This window comes from Vidua chalybeata, chromosome 6 (assembly GCF_026979565.1).
Source record: "Vidua chalybeata isolate OUT-0048 chromosome 6, bVidCha1 merged haplotype, whole genome shotgun sequence".
NCBI classification, from domain to species: domain Eukaryota; kingdom Metazoa; phylum Chordata; class Aves; order Passeriformes; family Viduidae; genus Vidua; species Vidua chalybeata.
In genome coordinates this window covers 33216393-33244308 of record NC_071535.1, presented here as the reverse complement: position 1 = coordinate 33244308, position 27916 = coordinate 33216393, and the positions used below count along the sequence as shown (strand labels likewise).

The window sequence follows — 27916 nt, the reverse complement described above, 5'->3', positions numbered from 1 at the left end:
AATATAAATAAAGTAACCTTAATGAAGTGTATACAGAGTCTGGGAAAGACAAGCCCCCCTGCCTATCCCCTCATACTGAGTCCCAAATAAATACACCAATATGACTTAAGACATGCTTGCAGAAAAGTTTATTATTTTCACCTCTGTATATATCCCATGCCAGTAACAACTGCTGCATCAAATGCTCTTAATTTAGACCCTTTTAGACATAAGAGGAACTTGGATGGTTGATCCTAAACATGCCTGCACCAAATAACTCATAAATGAGCCAACAGAAAACACGTACCTCAAACTCAGTTAAATATTTTGTGCGCACAAGTGAAATGAGTTGTATCTGGTTCAGACCTGAATCCTTGGTATGGCAGTAAATCACATTATCAGCCTATAAAGTGAAGTCACTTGATTCTATCAAAACTGAATAAACTCCATTGTGGCTTTGCTATAATCCCCTTATGAGAACTGTGTGCATCATTATTTACCCAACTGTTATGTGGGTGGAAACAGGAGACATTCACCTCTGGCAAATTTGTGTGCAACTTCTCTCAAGTCAATACAATTGCACCTGCTCAGACCAGCAATGAAGCTTGTCTCTGATGACAACAGAGATATTATCTAGAGGTAAAACAGTTCCTGTTTTGTCTGAAGAATTAAATACTTCCAAAAATGTCAAGTCACTTGCAAATGCTGCCCATAAAGGAAAGAGGAAAAAATTTGGAAGTACTAATTCCATAAAATATTGAGTTTCTGGAGCTGGAAATCTTGAAGAGATTCACACCCTCCCCTGCACTCCCCCTCTGCTAGCAATCTTACATGACAGCTCTGGAGCCTGACATGCCATGTTCTTGCTCAGACAACCACAGCGGCTTTATTGGGAGCCCAGAAAAGCTCAGTGCTGAAGACTGCCAGAGAAAAAGTAGGCAGCTCTCTGCCTATTTAGCAGCATCTTTCCAGGTACTGTGAGGGAGCAGCAGGACAGAAGGAAAATAACTGCTGAGTAGAAAAGGAAGAGGAAAAGGGAGGGAAAGCAATGACAACCAGCCAAGCACATTTCCTCTGCCAGACATCCTTACAGATTCAGCCATTCACACACACCTCTTCCCTCAAACTCCCTTCTTCACCTCTATCACTCTTAGCCTCATTAAAAAACCCTTTTTCTCTAACAAGCCTGAAGTTTCTCCCAAATCTGGCCATTCTCATGTACCAAAAAAAAAAAAAAAAAAAACCCCCAAAAAAAAACCAAAACAAAAACTCAAAAAAACAAAACAAAAACCCAAACCCAAGAAAACCATAAAAGTCACTTCACTTCATGCCATTACCTACTTAACTACTATCACCATACTTGCTACATATTTCCTCTTCCTTTCACATGTCTGAGTTATTTTCCATAGTACAGACTTCAAAACACCTAGCAGACTTGGGAACACCATGATGTAATTATGTGTTTTAAGGATGACTACAGTCAGGATTATAAAGACACCATAAAACCAAGTTTCCCTTGAGTGAAATTCCTTCCTTCCAACCAGTTTATCAAAGGAATATGGTTCAAAGCTCCCACTGTCTACTAATAAAGATGCCTGATCTACCAGAACTTCTATTCATACAGAAATAGAAGCTGCCCTTTAAATAGGACCTGGCAAGAAATACTGGAATTTCTACACTTTCTGATCTTAAAAATGCCAACTAAAAATTGAGTGAACTCATTCAGCTGACATCACTGGCTTGTATTTCTGAGACTTTTCTCAATTTTAATGGAACACATACCCCAGTTTTAATTAACTGGTTGTCCAGTGAGCATATGATGGACCAGGTAGTCTGAAAGCCTTGCCCAGCTCATTCTGATTTGACACAGGTTGGGTGAGTGCCAGCAGCATGAAACAGCACCCAGTGAAATCTGCATGTAACATTTTCAGAAATACCTGATAAATTTTTACTATTTAATATGTTCAATTACAATAGCCATGAGCAGGAACCACTTTCCCTATGTAAGCCATGCTGCATCTGCAGAGAAATACAGCCAACCACAACGTGCAATTCCCAATTATTATGGGGGCCACGTACACAAAGATTTTGTTTAATTAGTTGCTGATACTGAAGCACAAATCTTTGGAGACAACCATTCACTGAAACTTTGCCAAGATTGTGTTCATCCTCCTCCTCTACACAACATATAAAACCAATCTTTTCATTGTGGTGACCAGCAACAGAACCCAAGGGAGTGGCATGAAGCTGAGTCAGGGGAGGTTTAGGTTGGATATTAGAAATAGGCTCTTCACCCAGAGGGTGGTTGGGCACTGGAACAGGCTCCCCAGGGTCACAGCACTAAATGTGACAGAGTCCAAGCAGCATTTGGGCAATGCTCTCAGGCATGGGGTGTGACTCTTGGGGTGTCCTGTGCAGGGCCAGGAGCTGGACTCAATGATCCTTGTGGGTCCCTTCCAACTCAGCTTATTCTGTGATTCTGTAATATATCTAATAAATAAAATACCTACAATAAATACAGTGAATACAAATTCACTGCATCCTATGAAATTAGGCCTAAGCATCAAAAACAAGTCCCTGCAGATTAGTGACTGACTGAGACCAGTCAAGTAACTTCAGCTGGTCCTTAATCCTCAGGAAATTTCCCACAGTCAAGTGAATGCTGCTACAAAATTAACAATAAACTTCGACTGTAAAATTCATATGCTTTGTTGCATTTGCTACACTATATCTAGTTAGCATTCATGAAAAGTAGTGAAATTTACTTATAGCTGTAGTCAACATCAGCCAAGCACTTGTTTTTCAGCAGTCTAAACCAAACAACACTACCTTTAATTCCATAATATTTTTCATGCCAATGCATCACAAAGCTCTTTGTTCATTTACAAAGCTGTTTGTTTACAAGGAGCTCTGCCCTATACTTTAGGATACAAAGTTTCATATTGCATCTAATTAGGCTGAAAAGAAAATCCTGTACAAAGCACGAAGGTTTTAAACACTTGATTCTATACAAATATTGCCAGTATTTCATTTATTATTATTCCTTTGTTTCCTCTTAAATGGTAAATATGATATTCCACACATGCCATGGAAATAAACAGAAACATGTCTAAAAATTGTGCTTGTATGACTTAGAGAGGAGTACTTAATGTTACACACTGGCAATGAATCTCCAAAAGCTACAAACTGGTCTCTCTATGTCAGTTTCTACAACCTAAATGCAAAGCAGTGATCCCCCCCATCTCCAAGTTTTACTTAACACCACTTCCTTTTTCATTGTGCTTTAAGCCTCTGGCCCAAGAATTAAACTCAATTAAAGTAACTGAATGACACAAGTCCAGCTAACAGTTCTAATTTGTTCTAAATTCTAAGAAATCCAGATTTTGAAAAGCAGTTTAATGTCAAGGTATTTTGTCACTCAAGTCAATTGAAGTAGCTAATTCTCCCAGTTTTGTGAGTGAATTAAGTCATTTGGTATCCATCTGGCATGCACATGCATAAAAGATCTGGTAAAATGACCAGTGAAAAGTTTCTGAAACAGAATAAAACTTCTTTTGAATTCTATGAAATGTAGTTGGAGCCAAACTAACTGCTCTTCCTCTCTATTAATATTCTAAGTGAAATGTCGTAGTGCCTCACTCTACATTAATTTAATCATCTTTTGAAAGAAATGTATATTTTCTCTATGTATATGAAATCTGCAAGCTTAAAACCTGTGTTTCTCACTTGTGACTTAGAGTCCAGGTATGTCCCCTGCAAAGGACGATTCATTTATGTTTCATTCTTTCAGGTGCTTGTTAAGTAAGCAGTCATACTTGGATTAAATGAGTCCTTCTCATTCACTTGGCAGCTAATAATGCAGGAAACCAAAAACTCTTCCAGTTGATTGAGTTCCCTCAATAGGAGAGCTGGCATTGACTCACACAACTCCATTTAAGTGGAACAATAACAGTATCAGGTTGCCTTCTAACAATAGCTCCAGTGTTATTTGGCATTGCTGTCAAATGTCTCAAGATGAAGACAAACATGCAAATTCATGGAGATCTCCCAAGAATGTTTTCCCCTTCAGGAAAAAAAAAAAAAATTCCACGAATAATAACAACGGGGGGGGGGGGGGTGGGGGGGAAATGTATGTTTAATTTTTGTTACTCCTAAGAAAGAAAGGATTCTTACAAACACTCCTACCTTTAGAATTACTACCTTTCTACCACCACACGAGTGTTATCAACAGTACCATTTCATAGTTGAGGATACAAAAACTAAAAGGCAATAAACTTCAATGACATTTGAATAATGACTAAACCACAAGGAAGACACAACTTGAGAATCCCAGTTTTCAGACCCTTGCCACTGCATAGACTGTTCTAGGGATCTGGAACAGATAACTACTGCAGGGTGTTCTTGTCTTCTGATGCTCAAGAGGAAGTTGAAGGGAGAAGAAGCACCATGTCAGCAACATGGGAAGATGATGTCTGGGCATCACAATCACCTTCTGGCTCGAGGCCTAAGGAAGCTGCAGCAGCATCACACACTGGGGAAACAGAAAAAAACCTAAAACAGGCCTTGGCAACATAAGGGCAACTGAAAACCACCCTCCCCACGAGTCCTTTCTTTCCTCTGAATTCAACTGATTTTGACTGTAAGATCTGGACTTAGATGGAAAACAGATACTGTCTTGTTATGATGAATTCTTCAAAACTACTGAAAGAGGGAAAGAAAAGTATTATTTCATTACTCTGTGTTATTTCATTTTACCACACTGATGTGTACGAAGTTCCTCACAACTGCCAGTATTTATATTTGTCTCTTGATATATAAAAGCTTTCTGAAATTTTATTAGATTTTTTCACACCTTAGCAGCTGTTACTCAGCATCGCCCCATTTCCTTCAAGCAATTTAGAGTGATTTATACTAATACACCAACAAAAGAGGTAGGAAACAAGCATGGATAAACAAGGCTGTTAGAAGCATATTCAAAACCTGTTTTTAACTTATGCTGACCCCTATTTCTAAACACAGACACAGCCAAGATCTAGGAATGCTTAGTAAGATCAACAGCAACATGCTTAGCTCAAAAATTAATACATCATAGGACAGACTGCTTACAGCTCATTGCCCTTCGCATACCTATATGCTACACATACGTTGAAGAAAATAGCATCTCCTTTAGCCAAATGACATGCTTCCAGCTTGAGAAACATCAGCCAAAAGTGTAGTTTTTGAGACAATACTAGCAGCATGGCCTGTTGTAAAAAACCAGTAACTTAACACATTTGCTCAGATACAACTCAGCCACACAAATGTGGCTTCTAATACATACAGCGTGTTACACACACACACTACTAGTCAGCAGATGTTTCAAACAGTTGTCATTTGAACCAGAAAAACAATCCTGGATGGATGTTTGTTATTTTAAACTCCTACCAGGCACCCCAAGCAACAAAAAAAGGAACAATTAGTATTTTTTATATTTATGTAATTTGCTAATCTTTCTGTTACTCCAGAAACAGGTAACTTATCAAGAGAGTCCAAAGAAAGAAGAAAAAATAAAGCATAAGGAGCAAACTTCCAGCAATTTACTAACACTGTGTAAAGGTGCTCAAACACTTGTTGCATCAAGAGGCTGTTTGAAGCCTTGGTAATTGCTTTATCTCTTAATCTCCAAGCAAGACGTTTTAAGTCTTCAATGCAAGGAAGGACCTCTGGTAAGAATAGGGAGTGGCACCCACAGGAAGGTGCTGACATTCAAGCCAGCCATTATAAATACAGAAGGCTAAAACAAAACACATGAAAAGACTAAACAGGGGTCCTCCTCCTCCCTCACCCTCCCCCTAACCTAGGGGGAGCAACCTTTTCCAAAAAGGTGCTAATGAGTTATAAAAGATGAGCATGATGTGAAGAGCATGTTTTGAGAGACTTCAAAGGTACAAGCAACACTTCCATACAGTGAACACTTGAGGACTTGTCCTCACTTTCAGACTTTCCTGATACAGAGAGAGAAGCAAAGCAGCACTGAAACAAATTACAATGGAGGTTGGGTTGGAAAGTTTATAAAAGCCAAACCAAGGAATATAACAATAAAAAGGAAAAAATAGCCAGTGGCTTCAAAATTTTTATACCAACAGCAAAAATGATATAAAGTAACTAAAATATTTCAATCCATAAAGTACAAAGGTCATCACTGAAGAGAAATACAAGGACAAAAGTGACACATCTCTCTCTCCCATTTTCATATTTTAAGAAGGAATAACAAAAAGCCAGATGCCATTAGTTGAATGGTTATTGGTTTTAGTTGCCCCCATAACTTCTAATGCTGCACACAGAGAGCAGTCAAGGCTCAACTCTGAAGAAATTAAGGTATATCAGACACAGGAAAAAATGGTATTAGAGAAAAATTCAAAAGTATCTGCAAGCAAACAGTTTATTGACATAACTGACAGACACAGATGCAGCAACATAAGAACACACTCAAAGCATATGAGAAAGAAGAAAGAAAATTGGAAACTTTGGGTATGGAAAAGTCTTTTTCCAGCTGCAGTACTTTGGATCCAAAGGGGTCTGAGACAATAAAACAAATACTCATTTTCTTTCACAGTGAAAATCCAGAGTTCAAATGAAATGCAGAGTTGAAGTGGCACTTTTGCAGTTCTTTTAAAACCTTCTTTCTTTAGAGAGGGTAGCAAACTTACAAGTAGACAGGTATAATTCCTATTTCACAGCAGGGACGCGCTGTGACTTGTCTATGCTAAGAACTAAGTCTAGGACAAAGGCAGGAATAGATTGCTGACCTGGTGATTCCTACTCTTACACTGTCACCACAAAGCTACACCTACTTTATGTCAATATAGTTATTACCCGTGAAATCCCCACAAAACTGTTGTTCTGAGACAATACCTGAACCTGCCTCTTACCAAAGATTCAAGAAACTGAGACAGAGTTCACAGGGTGTTTGTTTGTGGGACATGTATAGGCAGGAAACGTGAACAGTCCTAAAGAAAAGCTTTAGCAAACTACAGTCCACACTTTCTCCAATAAAAAGCAAGGAAGAATCATGCCTAACTGGGTATCAACAAGATAGCCACTGCAGGAAGAGGTAACATTGCACTGCTGACAGGCACAATTAACACTACAGTGCTCATTGTTGATCATGCTCTGTGGTACTTGAACAAACCTGTTCCTTCTGTGAGCTCTTTAAAAAAAGCTTTTGCTGGAAGTCAGACACAAAGGTTTATTTCATACGCTTATGTTGATAATCACATAAACAAACCTGTTAAGTTTAAATACTCATCCCAAAAGATTATATACCACGCCTTGTCATTTGTGTAAATGCTTACTGAGAATCACATAACTGAAGTATGGGAATCCTCCATATTTGGACATACAAGAAAACCAGCATTGTGATAATGAAAATATAGGGTCTCTGCAGCAAGGCTATGACCCAGTAAAATATGGATATAGCACTTGAACTATGAAGGTGGAGGAATATGTTAAAATCCTGTTTAAGATAGTCAACAAAGGCATTTTGCAACCTTAAATTGGAAATATGCAACTTCTTGTCTGTCCACAGACAATTAGGTCAGTAAAAGGCAGACTCTCTTGACACTTTTGTATCCTGCCTTTGAATAACAAGGAAAGAAAAAAGAAAAGAGTAAGCCTTGTCAGCATGAGCTCCAGTCCTCTTCTGGCAACTGTGCAACGGCAAACAGCACTGAGAATACCTGTTATTCAGCTGCACTAAGGAACAGCAAGCCTCTAAGGCTTTCTGCACTTTTTACTTCCAGTTCATGCTTAAGCATAAAGGCAATGTACCCAACAGTATACAGCAAATTAGTCTAAATACGTGTATTTTTTCTGAAAACATAAGAAGTCTGCGCCTGCAGATGATTAAAGAATTCTGGATTGCCTAAGGAGACAGGCATCATATACTTCTTTGGTACAGTAACAGCACATGTAGCAGAACTCTGCTATTGATGCCAGTCCAGGAAGAACTGGGGCATCAGTGACTCTGCTAGGGCCAGCACCCCTACAGATACATTGTGTTTCTGTTGCAACACAACATCCACAGTATCTCTGGCTGAAACAACTGAATTAATTATATAGAATGAATACTAGTAAATGAGTAATATAAAAGTTATATATATATATGTATGTAATACATAAAGTATATAAATACTTTAAAAGTAAAAGGTTTTTCCTGTTTACCATCACAACTTCCAAAAGTCAAAGTCATTCACCACACCAGTAGAAAGTTTGTATTCCCAGTGTACAAAGTAATTAATTGTTAGTAGGACTGAAATATTCTCTAGTAATCACTCTTCTCAAGTAGCCCCACCTCTCTGAAGATACTGATTGTTTTACGGACTGACATTCTGAAAGCTAGACCAATTTAATACAGTCAGATGATAAGGAGCAGTAAGAGAAACCCAACTGATGTGAGAGATCAGCTGCAGGAAAGAGGTCCCATACTCCCTACTCCTCTTAGCATTCCCCTTTCCAGTCACACATTCCTGATGCTTCCTTCTACAAGCTACGATTTATGCAATCCCTTCATAAGCCAATTCACCAACAGAAGCTAATTTATCCAGAACAAGCCTTCTGCAAGTTGCTAACCTCAATCAACTTACCAAGGGATCAGGTGAACATCAGAACAAGCAAGGGAGGAACAAGATGAAGGACTGCTCCCAGCAGCAACAAAACGCTAAGTCTGCTTGGCTGTCCTCAAACCTGATCTTTAATCTCTCATGAATACCAGAGAGCAAAATGGAACTTTCATAATGAGCTAAGTTATCAAGGTATTTTGTTGCCTATAAGGATCCTATTTTATATTGGAACTCAGCTAGAGATTCGTGCAGCTATTTGGTTTAGTCAGTGTTAGAAGAATGCCACATATTTACAATCTGCTATCCTTGCACATGTTAAGCAGTCATTTTTTTCCTACAAATAGCACCAGTGAAGATGGTAGAACTTCTCAGAACATGGTATAATTTTACAGAAAGGTATTAGAGACTGGTCGCATTACAAAATGTGAATTCAATAATGATCTCTTGCCAATACAACTGCTGTTTAGTCTTTTCTACATAAGACACAGAACTGTAGAGTCATAATGTCATCATATAGAGAATGCAATAGATTCTCAGTAATCTACTGGCAAAAGTCTATCTATTGAGTGCCATTTTTCTTGCAGTGTCTGTAATTAAATTATTATGAATTTGTCTTCAAGATAAATTAATCATTGTTCATTATGGCTCATGTTGCCTCACCACTCAGTTTGGTTAACAACACATTATTTAAATTAATTCCCTGATTTGCTGCATACTTTCATCAACACTACTTTTCCCATGAGAAATTCATCTGCCTCTCTACATGTACCTTAAGAACAATGTGGTAAGAAGTAATTCTTGCCAAGTAACGTTTATGCTAATGTATGCAAACACATAACTCCCATTAATTAAAAAAAGTTATCAATGATGTAGTAAGATTTGAAAGAGTCTTTTGCATGTTCTTATTTAATATCAGGGGAACTTAAAAAAAAAGTGTACTGTTATTTAGAGAGAGAATTTGTATCATTATTCCCACCATAATGAACTTAGACTATTCAAAAATATTAACCTCACTAACACCATTATCTTTTCTTAGTTTTGTTATATGAAAAACGCCATCTGAATTTTTTTTTGTGATCCAGGTAACATAAAAACATTAATTCTGTCTTTCTGTAAGGCAGATGCTGAACAGAAGTGTACGAATGGTCTCCCCAAAACATCAAAGAAAGTGGATAGAATTTTACAAGCTAGGAGTCTCTTTCTGAAGTCCACATATTGCTCCTCCCACCTGGGGGTTCAACACAGCATCTTAGCCCTGCTCACTGTACAAGGTGCCACTAGTGGGTTTTGCAAGTACATGCATCAAAGCAAATTACTAAGGAGTCATGGAAACAACTTTTGGTTTAAGCCTTTAAAAGGTTCATGTCAAACACAAGCAAAGACATTCGAAGTAACACCTACTGCTTTTGAGTGTCATTACACACTCCAGTGCCACAGTGAGCTTTGCACAGTCAGCAGCATGCTTTTCACACTGGAAGTTCAGAGGTAAGAGCCACAGACACAGTAATTCATTACATATAAAGCACTTGAGCCCTCCATAGTTCATAAAATACATGCACATACAGTTCGAAAAGAGTATGCCATTCTTCAGTAGAGAGAGCATTATCAGTAACATCAGTACTCCAACAAAAACAGATTTCAGTTCATAAGACAATTCAAAGCAACCCAAAGGGGGTAATCTACAGACAAAATGCCAGTCCATTCTTTCACAAAGATAAAGAAATTATCAAGAAAAATAAATACTAAAATTTCAGGATCAATGGGATCTTCAGTTATTAAAAAAAAAAAACAAAAACATCACCACCATACAAAAACACCCCAAAGAACCAACAAAAAACATTCGCGCACATGCAGTGCCTCAAGTAAAGCAATCCTTTGATTTAGGGAACATCAAACTACTGTTTATTCAATCTAGAGGCTGTTCTCAAAGCAGGACTCAAATCAACAATGTCAAAACTTTCACCTAGTTACAGGAATGTACAGCCATTCCCTACACTTTTGCCACAGCCTGCCTTCTTAAATAAGCATTACTTGATTCAGCAAAGGAGCTCAGCTCCTCTTCTGCAGCAACCCTGTGAAATACTGTGCAATGAAGTACAAGCTGCAACAAGATCTGAAAATTCAAGTCCTCAGCTTTTCACAGTCTTCTGCAAATGCATCTTAATTAGATGCAACACCAGTACAGACCAACTGCATGCTGATGGCAGGAAATATGGAACTAGGACTCAGGTTTCATTTTACGTACCTTTTGATTTACTGTGTGATACTAGGCTACTCACTTCCATTATTTATTTATAAGTTACATCTAATTATCTAGGAAGCCTAATTAGCTCATCTGGAAAGTGATTTGAAATACACAGATGAAAGATAGTGTGTATTTCTCAACTCTTGTCATCTGTGCCAATAAAATACCTATTTCACAATAATTAGTTCTAAATGTATTTTTGATAGCTACTGCCTCATCCCTAGAAATTCCAGCTCTGGAAGTCACAAATAGAAAGACTCATTGGGATGCAATGCTAACAAAGTGGTATGTGAAACATCTATAGATAAGGTTAATATTCTAAAGGCGTTTTCGCAATCACTCAGCATGCAATGATACTTTCTTCCCAGTTGGGTTTCCCTCAAATGAAAACCGAGAGATTTATTTTTAAACTTTCATCTGTATCACAGTAAGCATTTCCAGCACAGGTCTGTGTCAGTCTGAAAAAACAAACAAAAAAAAAACCCCAAAAAAAAAACCTAGCCTAGGAAACTAAATCTAATCTTAAGATTGATTAAAGTGTTCTAGAAAGCTTTTGTAAATGTGTCCTATTACTTCATGTAGAAGCCCTACATTCACTTTTGGAAAATTTGTGAAACATTAATCGGACCCTCAGAACAGACAAAAAGCTTAACCTTGGGGCCAGGTGAGATGGGCTCAAGTAAAATGGGGACGGATTAGTTAGTCTGAAGCACTTCAGGAGTTGCACCTCCCATGCTCCAGCCCCAAGGAGGGATCCCAACAGCCCACAAACAGGAGAGAGGCTCACTAAACCCTACTACTCTTTCCAACCAAATCTAATGTCCTGTCTCTACAATAGCTGCCATGGGATGTTTCAGCCAAAACACTAAGAAATTATGTGGGAAACAGTTATGGAATAATCAATTCAGCATGTGAATTTCTGGTTAAAGAAATCAAAGAGCACACGTCTTAAAACACATATACCCATCTGTTAAGGTATTCTACATTTTAATCCTGACTATTTTTAACCAAGAGTTTTTTCCTTTTTTGTATGAACTGGGATTTCCAAACAAGCCCAAATTTCAATGTTCATTTTGACTGTAATCATTCTGCAGCCCAAGGCACTTCATCTTGTGCATGTGTACACAAGATTACATTAACCTAGTGTTAATTAAAAATCAGCCTTATTCTACCATTCTACATACCACTGGAGTAAAGAAATTTAAATATAAAACTATGTAGGGTCAATCGACTTGGCAGGAATTTTTTTTTTAAAAGCCAAATTATTTTCAAACACATACATCATTTTAAACGGCACAAAACAAACTATTTCAAGTAAGAAAATGGTGTAACTTTTAATACATCATAACTAAGAAAAAATCACATGGTTCACAATTTCCTCTACAGGAGGTCTCATCTCAATACTTCATTCACTCCTTCAGGCAAATGAAAAGAAAAATCTTCCTTCAATTTACTCTAGTCCCTTGTTGCTGCTGGTAAACATATCTGCTGTCATCTTCCTGGAAGATGATCACCCATAGAATCAGGGAGGTGACTGCTGCTGCTAACAGGACTCCAAAGTAACAGAGAAATCTGGCTCTATCAGCATGTGAAGGAGGTGAGGCAGGGGAACCTGTGACTGACTTGATTGCACAAGCAACCACACAGTCAAACCAGCTCACCATCTTTGGATCGTTCCTCCCTGTACTTGTCCATACTTCTGTTACTTATGATTCCCACCATGTTACACAGAGATGAAAAAGGAAATTAGATTATTTGTTGTTGTTGGATACAACACAAGTGGAAAATACATCATTTTCTCCTCCCCTGCTAGACTCCATGTTTCTCATTCCCTCATTTCAGCTACATCCCTGTTTTCTCACCAAGTCACAGGGTAGGGAAAATGTGCTGCTATTTAAATTGCTGGGCCTCTTAAAGCATAATAAAGTCAATTTTGGCTCAGAAAATGTATGGCAAGATGAGTATTATTGATCCTTTTCAACAAAACAAAAAAACCTCCTGCAAACAGTTTATCTAAAGAACACTGCACACACACCTGACCACTACAGTATAGCTCTGCTTGATGTATTTCTCACCAGCGATGGGTGATCAGTATTTCTTTGAAACACAGGTATTATGTAGATTTTATTCTCTGAATTTCTCATAAGATGTGGTAGAAATCAATTAAGAAAGAAAATTAAAATTAAATATGGCAATCTGCATGAAATCTTCTGTACAGAAGGGACACAGAGTGGGGACTGGGGTGCTAAAGTGAATTTGAAAACTTTGCTGCACTTCTAGGACCCTATTTGGCATGCCTGCAGACTATCAGCTACCTGCATTCTCTTTCTGTCCTGTCCACAAGATTCAGCTTCTGCCCCCAACTCATCACAACCTCCAAATATCAGCAGCATATCCCAAATTTACTGAAGTGATGTAAATTCAATATACTCCCACTTTTAAACTGACCATAAATAGGAGAAATAGGAGTTGAAAATCTGACACTCAATAGTGACTATACCTAAATCTTTCAAGTTATGTAATAAAGTTATGAATAAATGGTGTGTAAGTCACTGGGCAGAGGAGACAAGAGGACACTTGGTGCCTCTTATCTTCAAGGAGCCAGGAACACAGTACATAACACAGAGTATATAACTCATTCTTACATCTCACTGGCAATTAGGTACTACCAGCTCTACTGTCACACTAACACAACGCTCAGCTACCCAAGTGGTCAGGGAAATAATGAGGCCATCAAATTATTTCATGTCCCTTATTGCCACACAACCCTACTAGGAGTAGGTGCACCTTTTATTTCTCTCTCTTTCATGCTGTAGCATATGCCTGAAGGTTACAAACTAATAGAGACATCCAAAAATATCTGGATGCTTTTGTATCTGCTACTTTAACAATATCTACCATCAAAGAGTATTTTCAAGGAAAAACTTCTGTCTTGTCCTCCCATCAGGCACTTGAGATCCTAGCCAAAGGGCAAAAATAGAATACAGTGCTTCTATGTGATGTGCATGACATATGAGTAAGGTTTATTCATACAGTACATGAACAATCATGAAACAGGTTGCTGGTGATTCTGCATTATTTCCTTTGTGACTATAGCACCCTCTTGCCTGGGCCAAATACAAGAGAACATATCATTCTTCCCTGCTGCAATACCAAACAAAAGTATTCTGCTTTGCTGCATTTTTAATTACTAGCTAAACTGGGAATAAACTACTTATATTACAATCACCAAATAGATAATGGCTAACTAATTACACCATTCAATTTTGCAAACTTTAAAATACTTTTCAAAAAAGTTTTTCCTCCCTTTCTCATACTACAATTTAACTGGTTTTTAAGAGTATACGTCTCTGCAGCTGAAAAAAAAAGGGAAAATATCATTATGTATCTGTTTCTGCATATATATTCAGGCATTTAAAAGGTAATTCCCTGCAAAGCACTTCCTTGACATATAAAATACACTTTAGTTATTATTTCACTAATTTAACATCAGCTACAGTTAAAATATAAACAGCTCACTGCATTCAAAACAGGTGGCATTGTTGTGACAAGTACACTGAGTGGAAGATGACTGATTAGGTTTTCTCATTTTTAAAATTATTTTTCAACAGCTTGTTCCTCTCTTGTGATTTCAAGCTGCCCTGTCTCTGGCAGGGTACCCTATCTCAGCTGGGTATTACTGCCACCAAAACATTTTGGAATATCAGCAGTCCCTTGTCTGTTTCTTCACAATGGCATTTCTACACTGCAACACAGAATGGCAAAGCCAGACGTTAAAACAAACTCACAGAGCAAATGCAAGCTTGTGACAGCAGCCTTCCTGTGGCTCCCAAACACCCCAGGCAGCAGCTCAGCAGTGACCCAGGAAGGGCTGAAAGAGACACACACAGTCCCACAAACCACACTGCTTGTGCTGCTCAGCTGCCTGAAAATGCATGTAAAGGCTACTGAGGCAAGTAAGTGGCAGAAATTACTGGAGGGGCTGTATTAAAATAAGCAGCAATGTAGTTTGAGAAATTAGCCTCATAGTACTCTGCAGATTCCAAATATCCTTCAGTATTTATGAAACATTTATATCATACTTATAAAATAAATGCACAAGAACATTTATCAAGACATCATGTCTAGTCTCCAACTCTCAGAGCTGCAACAAAATACAGCACTTTCCTCTGGCTAATCAAAGGACATTTAAAAATCACTACTCTGGGCAGATAGAGTTGTTAATATATTTAAGAATGCAAAGCCCAAGACCAGTCTCAAATATGTTTGGGATTTTACATTTCTCAGATTGAAACACGCAAGACTCCTAACTGTTGTTCCCACATGTATCAGTATTCATTCAGGTATTTAGGATTAAACACAAAAGCAGTGCAGAAATTTAAACACCTGCAGAAGTCTAACGAAGAAAAGTGGGGTTTCATTTTTGGCTATTCTCAAGAGCTCACCTTGCAATGTTCATATTGGACTGAGTTATACTTCTCCCATCTGTAAACAAGGGAATACAATCAATCTATAACAGAGGTACATTTTAATGCCACTTAATTAAGCTTTAGAGTCTTTTGAATTCTTCAGATTCAAAAGATGCTAGATAAGAGAGAAATAGCATTATTGCTGTTTTCATTTCTCTAGCAGACTTTAGTAGCAAATATTTCTTTCATCTTCTTGGCCTGTATATACTAGAGATGTCTCAGCAAGGACCATATATATAGCTACATGTTGGGCTCTGGAGATGCTAAAATACTTAGCCAGCACAGACATATTTCACTGTATAAGAGCTGTTTTTTTCTTTAAAAAAAAAAATCAATGCTATCGGCAGATGTGCTAAGCTAGAACAATCTATAACATGCTTAAATTCTCTTCCATACCTTAATTAAAAACCAGAAAGTCCACCTCCATCTTATTCTTACACTCTGACATTCAGGTGACTCAGGCTGCAACTGCTGCCCACATGCAGGAATCAGCATGGGCTGCAAGTGCAGTCTTCATATGTGGTCCTTTCCTCCTCAAGAAAAAGACAGCAGGATACGAAGTTTCTCATTATTTAGCCCATGAACTACCAGCTGGAACACATAAATGTATATATGCAAGTGTTTGAAGAAAAAAACACACCCTTCAAAATGCCAAAATAACAAGAAAAAGATCACAAGGAAAAAAAAGTTAAATATTTCATAACAATAAGCCTATGGTAAAAAACATGACTGAGTTTTTAACCACTGTGAATAAAAACAAGATGTAATCATGTTCTGTACTCACTAACATCAAAAGGAGTCTTTCTACATTCGATCAATGTTCCTACACTAATTACAAAGGCTCCAGTTATTCCACAGGGCTTTTTCCTAAAGCATAAAAATCAGGTCTTTGAACAGAACTCATAACTGTTTTCCCCAAGGTTCTAGAGCCAGAACATGCTATTACTACACTCAGGCTATTTTTTCTCATTCATTTGCCATAGCTTAAGAGTTTTGAGGACCGTTGAATGCTCTCTCATGGTTACAGACACATATAGTTTTTTGTCACCTTCTTATGCTGGTCATCTAGTCTCACCATATTTGTAGGAACTTTTTCTTTCAAATCCTCTGACAAATCTGGCTGAAACTGGCCAGAAGTTCAAAGGTAATTTTGCATGCCTATTCAGGAGCACAGGCACACACATATATGTGATCCAGTATGTTTGGCTACAGGAATAAACTGTGAAGTTTGGCAAATGTAACTTTCGGAAATAAAAAATTATCAAAAATATTGAAAGCTTTTCCACCCATTACAATGCTTACCTATATTTTTTCACCCTCAGATAGTCAAGATACCATTTTCAATTCTCTTACCATCATTCTGTTCGTACAAAAAAAGTACACAGCACCACTAAATGGGATAAATCAATCTGCTGAATAATTCCTAGAATCAGGTTTCAGCAAGCTAGTCATGAAATCAAACCCATTTTGTAGACAAACCTGTGTCTACAGGTATCTCTCTTATGTGGTTGGGCTCCTTCATGTCTTCTCTTTTTCTGCTCAGTTAGCTCAGTATTGGTAGGAAGAAAGCATGTCTGTTCCAATTTTCAAAATCTTGTGCTCATCACTAAGCCAGTGTATTCAAAATGCTTTGATAACATTTGCAAGCCTGAAGAGATTGACTTCACTGCTCAGAGCCCACGTGTGTTTGCAGGTATTAATTTGCAGACTACAGAAAATACATTCTAGGCTTTTGGTCATGGGAAATGTGCCAAATGACTACACACTTCCAAAAGCCTAAGTCTCCATCAGCTGCAGAGTGTGAATACACATCCAGAGACCTCTGCCTGCCATTCAGAACAGATCTCAAAGCTCATTCAGGCATACTTCACACTCAGAGATACTAAAGCATTGCTGCATATCTCAAACTTGGCTTTTGTCATAGTTTAAAAGAAAATTAAAACAAAATACTAGAGCAGTTAATCCCTGGAAGGCCTTGTGATCACATTCCTTGACATGTTTGATAAATATGGAAATAGTGAAAATGTTCTGACTTGCTAAACTTGCAGTCTCTCTAAAGCATGTCTTGGCCCCAACATGCACAGACTGCTGACTTGGCACACCCAGAGGACTTTTGCTCACCTTCCTCAATAGACCCACACTGATAAGTCTGAGTTTCCCCAAGTGCAGAATGAAGTCACGCTTATTAAAATGTTTACTGAACTTATAAAAGTAGAGCAGTGCTCTCATGAAAATAGGTATGTCAAAGCAAATCTCCAACAGGCCCATGTATGCAACCATAGATGATAAAAAATTAAACTGGAATATGAATGACTCTCATTCTTTAAAAACAGACTAGACCATAATGCCTTTAAGGTTTTATGGAACACTGACCTCTAAAGAATATCACCTGCTTATGCATACTAATGAAAGAGATAGAGTAACAAGACTGAATAAAATTTAACTCACAGCTATCATTTTTACCCTAGTGTATAATTCACTAGCCACGGGTTCAAACAACAAAAACATGTCCAAGTAACTTAGATCACTATATGTAATTTAATTTGCATAATAGACATGGATATATTTATCAGATTTAAGAATATTAAAGCATACATGAGTTCTACAGTACCTTTTACCTTGCCACACCAATTTACTTTTTTATTCTCAGCACAATAGATTGTTTCAGTCACAGGAATAAAAGTGCATAATACAAAAGGAATGGGGGAGAAGACTCTAATACCTAAACACTACTGACTACTAATTATTTTGGAAAAAAAAAAAGCAATCAGCCATAGATTATTGCTAGTTGTGCTCACTATGCTGTTTTCCAAGGGAGGTGTCAAGATGGTTGATTGTGTCAGCCTAGCTTTCAGCTGTTCTATTTGAAAACCAAAATATTTTTTGACACTTATAAATTAGGTGCTTTTAAAAGGTATACAGCACATTCACAAGCACTTTAAAATGGAAAACTGTTTCCATCAGACAAGGTAATGTTAAAGGATTATGCACAATCAAATCACTTCTCCAGCAAATGTCTGAAAAATAAATTTTTAAGAAATTGAATTTGCACAGCTGTGTGTTGTCTGATTTACAAAATAAGAAAAAACACTCTGCACATCATCCTAGAACCTAGATATCTGCCAGTCATTATAGCCAAGACTGTGGGAGTAAAAAAAATCTGTAATACAATAACTTATATTTACACTTTAAATTATATCCTTAGACAAGTGGCAGTGGGATAAGAAACCAGCCAAACTCTACTTAAGCCATCTTCTCAAGATATGCCAAACACTAACATTCAACCTTGCTCTCCTAGGACTACAACTTCCCTTCTTACTCAGCATATTTGGATTAAATTTTTAACTGTTATAAAAAAAAAACCACATTTTATCTTCAGCATTAATGCAGTTATACCAATTATTAAGTAATGATATTGGCACAAAGTTTTGTATTGAAGGGATGGTTTCTAGTAGAAAAGTTGAAAACAGCAAGAACTTGCTAGGAGAAGAAAAAACAAGATCATAGCCTGGTCTGGTTTACAGATTATAAAAAAATCAGCACTGCATTTTGCATGATTTTCCACGATTACTGACATTAATTTTAGGGCAGCTTAAGTAATCATTGTAACACAGACAATTTAAACTTCAAGTAGGTTGCACAGATACAACTAAAACCAGGGTAAATAGAAAATTTGCCCTACAGTTAGTGCCAGGTGGTGCATAAATCCAATGCAAGTACAGTGTATGCCATCTTACTGGGCTGAAAAGAGGAGAACTTTGAATTAAAAAATAAGAACCTGGTAATATTAAACTCCTAGAAGTACATTCTAGTTATAAATCAGATGCCAGTGAATCTGATTATACTATTAACTTGAATACTAAGAAAAAGATATGTGAACAAATATTCAGCAATGCACTGGCAGAGCACAGGTAAACGCAAACACAAAAAGCTCCGAGAAGAGAGCAAACATTGAATACCAGCAGAGTTAAGTAAAATAAACATGGAAAGAATAAACACAGAAGGAATAAAGAGGTAAGTTTTAAAAGCAAGGACAAAAAAAACCCCACCAAGGCATACCCAATGTAAATATAGAAAGCATCCACAAATCAAGCAAAGATACAGGACACCATAAAAAAACAACACATTTCACATTTACATTACAGAAAGCAGAATTATACATTATTATATACATATTTAATTTAAAAATGAGAAAGAAGAAACCCTTTTCATGCATACACTTCACAATCCAGAGTATCAAGTATTTATGAATGGCCTATGTGCAAATAAAAAATAAGCATGTATCTAAGTGAAAAATAGAACTAAAAGAAAATAAAGAAGGAAAACACAGAGCATGGAAGGACACACATGAGACCAAAAAACCTCTAGATAATTGATTTTGAGACTGAGCTATAGAAATCACCAAAGAAAAGCTTTTGCCATAAGAAAATGAAAAGCTTTAGCCTTCACTTTACACATATAATACTTGTCACAAGCAGGGATACACAAGTGGGCACCAACTGATTCACTGCCTTTTTTTCAGATACAGTTATGAAAGAGTTTTTTCTTGAGGACACAGGCAAGGTGACTGCAACAGGATAATCCCTTCAAAGCCTACCAAAATTAGGCTAGATCAATTGCAAGAATTGAGTAAATCCAAATACATATAGAAGCACTAAAGCAGTATAAAATCTCTGCTTTACCTTCTCTTAGAAGTCTCAACAACCTGAATGCCAATTCTGCAAGTGAAAAACTCTACCACAGAGCAAACTCATGAAGACTGATGAAGGGTATGGAGAACAAAAGTTGGAAGACTTGAAGCTTTTACTAACATGCCGATTGTTAACATTCACCCAGAAAACACAAGGTTTTCTCTAAAGGTTTCAAAGGAAAAACCAAAAGCTGTTTTGACACGAAGTTATGCAAGTGAGTTACAATCTGAAATGTTTCTTAGAAGAGCAATTAGACTGGCTGGAAAAAACATACATAAGTAAAAAATACAACATTGTAAATGAGGCTCGACATACACAAATGTTTTTTTCTTGATTTTCTATCTAAGTGTAACTTCAAAGCACAAACAGACCATAAACGCCATCAAGGACCAGAGCAGAGCCTTGAACACTCTCCCCAAGGAAACAAGTAGCTGTATCAAGAACCACATCTAGTGAATTCAAAACCCTACAGATTGATGGATGACACAGAGTACAGTTGTACGATTCACATTCCTAAAAATGAGATTGGTTGGTTTAAAAACCGCAACTGTTCAAAAGAAATAATGCTATGTTATAAATAATCAAATTACAATAGCTCCATGAGCACAAGCAGGATAAAGAACAAGATGAAAAGTAACAGTACAAAGAAGTCATGAATGGTATCTGAAATTATTAACTGGTATTAAGACCATAGTTATTTTCAAATAGAAAAACTAAAAGCTGTGAACTTTGGTAAAGACTCTACTACAGAGCAAAATGCTCATGATCATAAGTAATATCACCTCATTCATATTCCAAATTATAAAATGGAGATATTAAGGAATAGACACAGTTTAGCAATTAGCTGTAGAATCTTGAGAAGGTATCTGAAAAAATGCCTAAGAACATAAAGAGACAGCTAGAAGCAAAAAAGCAACATCAATGAAACCAAACATCCCCCCCCCCAAAAGGTAAACAAACAAAAACCAAACCAAAAAAATGAAAACCTAAACCAAAGATTAAGTATTGTCATCAAATTAATGATGTTTTTCTAGCTAGCAAAATTCCAAACCTTAGTTTTATTAACAAGTCAGTGACAAACAGAAGGGCCTTCTGTCACAGGACGAAAACACATTTCAACCTCTTCCAGTTTGTAAACTTAAAATCTTTCAATTCCCCGACTGCCCAATACAACAAGATCACCAAATTAAAAGATCCACATATCTTGTCCTACCTAACCCTATTACACACCAAGGATCTAAAATGATAACAAACACAATAATTAGAATGCCATAAACAAAGTAATTAGAACTCCCTTTGGCAGCCTGCTAATTTCAGACTTGGTTAGGACAGACAATATAGAAACAGAACACAGGTGCAAAGAGGAAAAATATGCAGATTTCCCCTTTGCTGTAATACAGAACATAAAGTTTTTCTTCAGTTTGAGCAAAAAACGATCTTCCATTGCTTGGCATAGAAAAAGACTGTGTACAAGTGACCTCCTGATGTGATGAAGCAGACTGGAGAAGAGGAGTAGATTAATTGCTGGGTGTTCTGCAGAAACAGACTGTTAGATCAGCGGGATCAAAATTAACTACTCCAGCAAGTACTTAAGATTGATGGACAAAAGGCAGCACATCCCAGCATCTGCAGTCTTGGGTGGACTTCCCTCTATGCAGCTCACACTTCTGCAGTGCAAGGATGATCAAATAGCTCTAACAACATAGTGGTACACCACGCACTCAGAGGTAAAGAAGAATACAGATGGTACACAATTCCGCTTCCTGTGACACTACACTGATTGGTTTTATTGTGAAGTCTATTTATACAGCTGATTATAAATTCCTAGTGTGCTTTGATTAATGCAATAGCAGCTGGACTACTTCCTTTCTCTTAGCACTTAGCTGCATTCTTGATTGGCGAGTGGTATATGAAAGCTTGTGAAAGAAGTACAGGAAGATCAAACAAAAGCAATGATTTCCTCTTAGACCACTACATTACATTAAACCTGCCAACACCAGACCAGCTAGTCTCTGACCTGCAGCAGCTGGGAGTATGGGAGTAGCTAGATTCCAGATGGTCCTAGAAAGCTGCTTTTGTATGGTCCTTGTCTTATTTGTACCAACCTAACATGGAAAGAAAAAAAAAAAAAAAATCAGAGCAAGCTGTTTAGGCAACTCTGTGATAGATGACATTTCCAAATAGAGCACATTTCCAGTCATCCAGTATGTGTATGATGTGTACAAGATCTATCAGATCCATCCCTACAGGACTACCATCACTATTGAAAGTCAAATGTTTCACTACACTAAAACATGTATATACAAGCCTGCATGCCACTGGCATCTCAAGACAACAAACCACTACAAAACATGCTATCACATCTCCTGTCCTGGATCCTCAGCTTTCCAAAGAAAGAGAAAAGAAGAGAGGATTCAAGTCATTGCTCTGAAGTTTATGTGTGCGTGCCATAGTATGTAAGATTTGCAGTGCTAACCAGAAGAGCAAGCACAGGCAGAAGTCAGTATACGCCTGACTCAATATATTTTTATTTCCAAGCTTAGCAGATTGGCGAAGTTCTAGATAAGGCACAGAATTATCTGAGATGTGTACATGTGTCCCCTTTTATACTGCAAAACAATTCAGAGCTAAAAACTTGAGGCATTCTCCCCAAAACAGTGTTTTTAAACCTGAAGCAAACACAGCAGTTAAGCTGCAACTGCATTTGGCCTTGGCTAATTCAGGTACCAATACATGCAGTGAAGGATACATAGGATGAGTTCAGGATAAATCAAAACATGTAGAAAACTCAGTAATAAATTTAAGTTTACAGCTGCATAATTTAAAAGATTTTCCTAGTTTTACTGCAAAGAGGAACCTAGGCTATTTTAATTTCACTATCATCTGGGTCAAAAAATTCATTTGTAGAAGTGTTCAATATATCAATTTATATTGTAAAAATTTTTTTCTCAGAAGACATGCACTTCAATTCTCCTATTTCAGGAAGCAAAATTCTTACTTTAAATACACTAAGTCTCAGCTTTGTTACACATGTGACCAGTGAGATGTTCTCAAAATGGATTTTTTTTCTCATTGTACAATTTCTTTTCTATCATACAATTGTTAGCAAAAGCTTCTGTGTTCCAAAACAGAATAAAGTAACAAATCAAATCTAATCATAAAGCTGTTTTGAGAAGTCTCTCAATTTTTCCCTCCCAGCTGAAGCTGAATAATTAGAAATGGATAGTTAAAAATAAAGCTATTGTGGGATGTTCTTTTTTTTACTCTGCATTCTGAGGTAATGAACAACCCATGACCTAACCTGCAAAAGGAAAAAATCTTGCCTAAGAACATGCAAAATTCCAAGTCATTCTTTCTAGAGGCAAGATCAATTGTTCCATATCTCTTGTTCCCAATTTCCATTCACCTTATGACATCTCCCTCTACCTCCTAAATAAAAGAGAATCACAAGCTTTGGGAAATCATGATCATTTTAAAAAATCTTTTAAGGATTCAAGCACAAGAGAATCAAATTTGTCTTGACATCAGCTTTCACAAGCACCACAATACAGAACTGAAAAATATAAGACTAATCAGAAAAGATGTTAAGTAGCATATTAATTTCTTCTGCAGTCCTAAATCCAGTTTGTCCTATGTGCTGCAGAAGGCAGAAGCACAGTAATTCAAGCTGCATTTCACTAGCATTTTAATCTAAGTCAAGCTCGCCTGCCTTTAACTTTACAATGCTTAGTCCATCTTAGATGGCTTAATACAAGTTGATAACTCTACCTACAAACCTCATCCTAGCAGTAACCATTACTAGAAAATACCATTGCATTACACTTGATACAATGGGAGGCTGCTAAAAAAGGAGTTCTAGCCAATTTCAGTCACAAGGTTCATTAAATGTATAACATTTTTAGAAAGGGAAAAGCTTACTTTCCTTTTTTTTTTTTGACAATCAAGCAATATGCCAGAATTACAAGACCACTTTATGCCACAAGGTTTCTGCTTAGGAAAATTCCATCTCCTTGACAATATGACAATATTGCAAAGGGGGATATCAGCCCCCTTTGCTAACTAGCACTTTCCATTATAATTCACTTTAAGTCTTATAGAACTTTATTGCACTCGGCATATTTTGTTTTAACTTTCCAGCATGAGTCTTAAAACAATGCTACAAAAAGACAACTATGAGTGTGGAGGATGGCTCTCAACAAAAACACATGCATTTTGCTTTCTGCCCATTCTGAAGCCTGTCATCCAAGCCCTCACTTACTGCACACCAATAAAATTCAATTCTGAACACCAAATTACTCTTTTCTTTAGCAACAACCTACACTGAGCACTTCACAGCCGCTTTGCCTTCACAATACCTCCATCATGAGAGACAGATTCATCCATTTAGAGATAGGGAATGGAACGACAACAGATTGACATGAAGAGTTTTGACTACCTGCTTCAAATATGGTATGCACCAACATTTATCAAAAGTGCATCCTCTGCTGAATGTAGTTGTAGAAGTGAGCATTTCACTTTTAATCTCACAAACCATGTACCCACAAAATGAGATTTACTATTAATGTTCAGCTATGAAAGGCCTGCTTAGAATGGTTTAGTCATCCCTAAGTATACTTATATATTTTTATATTACCAAAGGCATATCTAATTCTCTAAGGAAGAGTTCAGCTGTCTTGATTAGGTCTTATTCACTTGGGAAATATCAACCTTTGCAACACCAATGATGGAATAATCTGAAAACAGTTTCCTTTGCTGCAAACAGACTTATTCCCTGAACAGATTGAGGAAGAGATATTGTGTAAAATACAAAGTGAGATCAGATTTTCTCATAATACCAAAAGAGAAAAGATCGCATAGAAAAATTTAATCCTCAATTCTCTAATTCTTGACTTTCAGTCCTACTGCCATCAATATTGTCTTGATATTTTTAAACACAGTTCTGTATTTGTTTTCGCACGGGTTATAGTAAGATTACTAATATTTATGCATTATTCTGATTCATTTGAGCTCATGGTCTAGATACAAATAGCTAACTTTCAGGTGAAAAGCTCAGTATTTTTTAACCAGCAGACAGAATACCTCTAAGTCTGGAAGCTCTTTTCATGATTTATCCACAGTGCTAATATTTAATTTTTCTCTGTTAAAAATCTGTTATGCAACACACAATTTGCAACAGCTGGATTATTCTCCACTTAAACAAGCAAGCAAAAACAAAATTGGCCTTTTTGCTATCTAAAGTTACTATCTTGGAAAAAAAGGAAAATATGAGTGTGTGTGTGTATATATATCTCTCTACTGAAATATATTAGACAAAAACACAAGTGGAAAAAGAAATAATGTGTTCCTTGCAAAGCACACTTCATGTAATACACACTGAATAACAAAAATTCTATCCATAACTCAGCAAGAAAGAATATTTATGTAAGAACTATATTTGCTTGACATTTAACTCTAAATTTTATTACCTGGCTCCACCATAGGCTTGTTCCTTATATGTATGGACATAGTTACTTAATTAGTACCACATACTTCAGTAAATTCTTGACAGTATGAAATTTTTTCAGCTTCTATGTATATAATCCCAACCCAAGAGTTAGAAACTTCAATCAATATAAATTTTTGTTTCCATTTGTACCACTGTACTTCCACAGAAATTCTTCCTGCAGGCTGATTTATGAGTTCAAAGCAGCAATGACTATAATTGAATGTACTCCCTTATAAGCATTGCAAGCACACTTCAGGACATTGAAGCAGATTAAAGCTCCTACAGCAAGTCAAGGAAGTATTATGTATTTGTATTTTACCAAAAGCCAAATAATAACAGATGATTACAGACACTTATGCAAGAGTGAAAAAGTTGGTCTTGTTTTAAATATTGCATATGACATCACCATTTCATATTGCATTTGGTCTCACTGCGAACCTGAGATCAAAATCTTCTGACACTCCCAACTATTTCATCAATACTGGGTCTGCCACTGACTCAAGTAATCTTTGAATCAGTACTTAATGCTTTCCATGCTTTACTTACCTAGATGTATATTAATTTTTAAATAAATCAAACAGATTTTTAAAGGAACATTAATTTGCCATGTGCTTGGAGACCGTAAGATAAAACACTTTCAACTTTCAAAATTTAAGTCTTGCTTGGTGAGGACTTGCATGGTATTCCTGTCAAAATGAGTTACAGATATAATCCCTAAACTTCACTAAACTCTGTGAGAACCAAAGTCCTGTAATTTGCATTACCTTTTAATGCTATCTCAGCAGATGTTGCAAACAAACTTTGCTGTGGCCACACAAGGATCTGAAAGCTCACTTGAAAAGAACGTGGTGCACAACAGCTAAGAGAATCTCCAGGTGTCTGCATAGACTGACATGTTTGTTTACAGAGAATCAAGACTACTCAAAACAATTGCTAACATTTAGCTTTTAGAACCTCCAGTGTCAACACCTTGCAAGAAACTTTGTATTATTCTTGGCAAGAAGCTGTGGAAACTGGTAAGAAAATGTCAAGATACCTTTGTATGTAATGAACTGGAATTTTTCACAGAACAGTTTCTCTTGTAAATTTGTCTGCACCTAGTTTAATCAACAAAATTTGCAGCTGTTAACAGCTTGTGTTTCCATATGCTGCCCGTTTTAAGTACATTTTTTAAGACAGAAACGTGTTTAGAGTCCAACTGCTCTAATTGGACTTGGTACCAAAAAAAAAAGTGTAAATAATAAAGCTAACCATCAAAAGAAGTACAATCAAGAGTAGGCTACAGGAAAACTGCTTTCCTCTGACTTACGAATGTGTAAGAAAGCACAAGGGCAGTAGAGGCTATTTAGCTTTGGTCACATGCACAACATAGACAACAGCTGCAATTTAGACTTCCTGATCTCAGGAGAAATACACTTTCCCTCATTTAGTGCCAACTAATTGTGCCTATTGTGGATAGAGCACAGTTATGATACTTCCAGCAAAACTTGAGATCATTACCGTAATATTACTGGAGTATACTGCATAGTCATAGTGTATATAAAACATCTTCGTAAAGGCTGCTACTTCAGCAAGTTGCTACTGATTATTTTAGAGGCTAGACTTTGTTATTTGAATTTCTCATTGCTTGCAATCTCTACCCTATCTTTCAAAAACAGGAAGGGAAACAAATTTGCCTTTAAGAATTTCTTAACTTCTTAGGAAGGTACATTTGTTTGAGGCCTTGAATCACTTGTCCAATTAGTTCCATCTCGTTTCAGACTAATTAGATAGAGGGTGGGTGCATAGGAGTTCTTTGGGTTACTGTTTGCTTTCTACATTGCATTCATTATTAAATTTACTGTCCATTACTTATTTTAAAGCAAAAGTAAGTTGTTCATCAGACATACTCAGATTCCAAATGCCCCACCACTGAGAATTTTGCACACTGGCCATACCTGTCCCTTGGCTGTGCTCTATCTTATTCAAGCTTACTGACAATTTGGTACATTTTTATTTCTGTAAGGACACACAATTTCCTTGGAGCTAAGTCCAAACCTGCATTCAAAGCTTGGCTGTAATCATCAGAACTACTCTAATCTAATCCTCTATAGTTCAGATTTTGTAGTGCCTTATGCCTATTAGGATAAAAGAAGAAGTAAAAGGCTGTAGAGATTAGTTTATCTCCATAATAGCCTTTCCTCATCAGGAACTCAGCAATTTACAAACATAACATATCCCAGCAACTTAAGATCCCTTAAGGAGAAGTAGCCTCATGTTTTGCCCATGCTTGATTGGCATAGTTCATAACAGGAGGGACAAACCTTGATATTAAATACCAAAAGCCTGACCAAATGACCTGCAGTGAAAATGAAGCCTCTGTTGGCTTTGAACAGTCACGTAGCCCAAGACAAAGAAAACTAAATTCTTCTTATGACACAGCCAAAACAAATCAAGGAGATAAGGAC

General features: G+C 36.9%; 1 protein-coding gene across 11 annotated transcripts in view; it reads right to left on the bottom strand.

Annotated features, from left to right (window-relative positions):
• Positions 1–27916, bottom strand: part of RAD51B (RAD51 paralog B) — a 379084-nt gene that overhangs the window by 297691 nt on the left and 53477 nt on the right. Inside the window, exon 8 of one of the 11 annotated variants that reach the window (XM_053945066.1) lies at positions 22002–22089. The exons of the other annotated variants lie outside the window; for them this stretch is intronic. Coding sequence (XP_053801041.1) covers positions 22002–22089 — 88 coding nt within the window. The remainder of the gene's footprint in view (positions 1–22001; positions 22090–27916) is intronic. 11 annotated transcript variants of the gene reach the window in all.